This window comes from Aplysia californica, unplaced genomic scaffold (assembly GCF_000002075.1).
Source record: "Aplysia californica isolate F4 #8 unplaced genomic scaffold, AplCal3.0 scaffold00416, whole genome shotgun sequence".
Lineage (NCBI taxonomy): Eukaryota > Metazoa > Mollusca > Gastropoda > Aplysiida > Aplysiidae > Aplysia > Aplysia californica.
The window spans coordinates 42399-45568 of NW_004797686.1; the positions used below are offsets into that span (position 1 = coordinate 42399).

General features: G+C 53.4%; 1 protein-coding gene across 1 annotated transcript in view; it reads right to left on the reverse strand.

Moving 5' to 3' along the window:
* LOC101846672 (mucin-19) overlaps positions 1-3170 on the reverse strand; it is a gene marked incomplete in the record, with an annotated part of 140667 nt that overhangs the window by 3921 nt on the left and 133576 nt on the right. Inside the window, 2 exon segments of the mRNA XM_013085884.2 lie at positions 207-1694; positions 2972-3170. Of these exon segments, the coding sequence (XP_012941338.2) occupies positions 207-1694; positions 2972-3170 (1687 nt within the window).

Sequence of the window (3170 nt, forward strand, 5' to 3'; positions counted from 1 at the left end):
AGGGGGCGTCTTCAACTATATATATACACGACATGTAAACAGAAAACTGAAAGGAATTTGAAAAACGCGCAAAAGCCACCTGAACAAACCTACCCCCTCCTCCCCACTCTCTCTCTCTCTCTCTCTCTCTCACTCACACAAACACACACACACACACACACACACACGCACACACACACAATCAGACCCCCGTGTCCGGAACCGACCTGTGATCCAGACTTGAGGTGCTGTGAGATGATCTTGCCGATGACGCTGTCCATGGTCATGCTGCTGCGGTACTCCACCAGCTTGACGCGCATCTCCTGCAGCTTGGTCTTGAGGAAGGTGAAGGTCGTGTTGTAGGAGTCGTTGAGCCGGGACACCATGTAGGGCACGGTCAGCTTGATCTCCTCCTTGCCCAGAGGCCGCGCCAGTCCGATCAGACCGTCCGTGCGGGCCAGGCCTTGGGGAGCGGGGGGAAGATTGTTGTTGTTGTTGTTGTTGTTGTGGGGGTTTGTTGTCGTTGAGGCTGCTGTTGACGTGATGGTCGGCGAGGCGGAGGGGTGGCTGTGGTGTTGTTGTTGCTGATGGTGGTGATGGTGGTGGTGGGAGTGGTGGTGAGGGGGAGGATTGAGGGAGTGGTGGGGGAAGGCGTGGTGGCTGTTGGGGTCTGTTGTTCCTCCTCCCGATCGAGAGCCGGGGAGCGTGCTGGAACTGACGGGGCCAGGGGAGCGAGGCGGGGGGCTGGACAGTGTCGAGGCGGTGCTGGTGTGGGGAGACGGGCCGGAGGCGGAGGAGGCGACTGCAGCAGCAGTGACCGTGTCCTTACGGTGCAGCGCTTGGGCCAGGGAGTGGGAGTGGCTTGTGGTGATTGGCGGAGACAGGTCTCGGGATGACAGGCTGTCAGCTGGGTACACGCCCACATTACTGCCGCTACTGCTCCTTCTTCCATTGTTGGTGCTGTTGTTGTTGTTGCTGGTGGTGCTGGTGGCCGCGGCTTGTTCGGTGGTGGTGGATGGCGCGGCGACTTCAGCACGACTGCTGGTGGCGGTGGCGCTACTGCTGTTCCCAGTTCGCCGCCGTTTCGGTTTTGGTTCTGAAGATCCTCTTTTCGCGACATTCTGGGCTGATGATGATGACGACGACGACGATGGTGCAGCTGTAGCGGACTCCGTCTCCACCGCCGCGTCCCCGGATGGGTGGTTGGTGGAGGCGCTGAGACTGAGGTCGTCAGGCCCCTCGTTGGGGAAGTAGGGCCGCTTCTTGATGGGGCTGCGGATGAACTGCTCCACGGCCGACACTTTCTTGCGTAGGTCGAGGCTGGAATTGTGCTGAACTATCACAGAGGGGAAGTTACCCGCCGTCGCCAAACCAGGCGGCGCCAGCTGGTCATCCGAGTAGGCGGGTGAACCCGTTACCTCCCCGACCACCAGGTTGTGTCCGGCGGTAGAGGAGGGCGGCTGGTAGGTGGAAGACAGCGACGCGGCGGTGGCAGCAGTGATAACCACGGAGGGGGACGAGGAGGATGAGGAAGAGGAGGGGATGAGGAAGGAGGAGGAGGAAGGGGAGCAGAGCGGGGCGGTGGTGGAAGAGGAGGAGGAGGCGGTGATCCCAGACGGGAGGAGTGTGCTGGGGATGATGGCGGAGGGGTTTTGGGTCAAAGCCTCCACAGGGCCCAGAGCTTCGATACGGCCGTCCTCGGTTTTGATGAAGACCTGTATTAAATTGGAAACGCGAATATACCGCTGAGGCAAAGGGCAAGTATGTACGTGTACATATATTATGATCAAAACGAAAATCTCTTTTCGTCGTTTCCCGAGAGAAGTTTTATTTATTCCATCTCCAGACAAGAAAGAGTCAACATCTATTTTATGAAATTCGATTTTATCTTTGGGTAAAAAGTATAAAGTGAGAAGATGGTAACGAATCTACAAAAAGTACAATAGAGCAAAGCTGAGTCGAGTTGTAACTTCAGGGATCACAGAGGTAATGATTCAACATCCCCAGCAAGTTTTACCAAACCCAGAAGGACAGCAAACTTTGAGTGTTTCAAATTTTTCGACCCATTAACTAAAACTTCTGAAAACTGGTAATTTTGGCGTGAATAGACTCAGCCACGGGGCCTCCACATACAGAAACCTTGACTGAAGTTGATTTCCTCTGTGTCAATAGTACAGGGTCTTTGTTTGAGCCTTATGTTGCTTGTTGGATTTAAACGTGATCCCCCCCCCCCATCCCCAGTCGCAATATTTTGTAGGCCATGCTAGTGAAATGTTTCATCATCATCCAGTGCCAGACCTGTGACAGACATCGGCGAACATGGTTTTCCATTCATTCCTTTGCTCGGATGTTCTAAAAAAAAGCTACGTTTCCCTCATCTTTCCCTCTTACCCATTTGTATAGGTTTCCCAAGTATGTTGTTCTGGGCCTACCCCTGCCTCGCTTGCCCTCAATTTTGCCACGGAGAGCTAGATGTTCAAGACCCTTATGTTTATTCAGGTGTCCCCAAAACTGCATTTGTCGTTTCCCGATTGTTTTTAACATTGAGCGTCCCACGTGGGCTTCATCAAGCGCAACCTCATTCGATTTCTTTTCCTTCCACGATACTCTTAGCAGTCTCCTAAGAAACCACATTTCGGTAGCTTCTATTTCATTTTCACCGTCTTTAGTGATTGTCCAGCATTCATAGCCATATGTTTAAGAAAAAGAAAAAAAATATTCGAGGAGAAAAACACAACAACCCTGGAGAACAAATAAAACAAAAGTCAGGAGACAACATGATAGCAGGTGAGGAAAATATTCTGTAATAAACGTGTACAAGTACCTACATTGTATATGGATATATCATATACTACACAATATACACGCATACATACATCCAATCCATTCATCCACTCTTCCAACCCTCCCGTCCCTTCCTCTTTACACACAAAAATGCACACGCACACAAACACACACAGACACACACACACACCTCCTCCCCCTCTCTCACCTGTCCAGCAGAACCAGGAAGAGCGTAGACCAGAGGCTGACCCCCGCGCGCCGCCGCCAGGTGCGCCATAATGGCGCTGGGAAGGTCGCCGGGGAGGGGCGGGGCGGCGTGGGAGGTGTGGGCGGGCTGTAGTGTCAGTGGGCGTGTTCCCGTCGCGCCGCTGCTGGTGGCGGGAGGGCTGTGGGCGGGGGTTATTTGT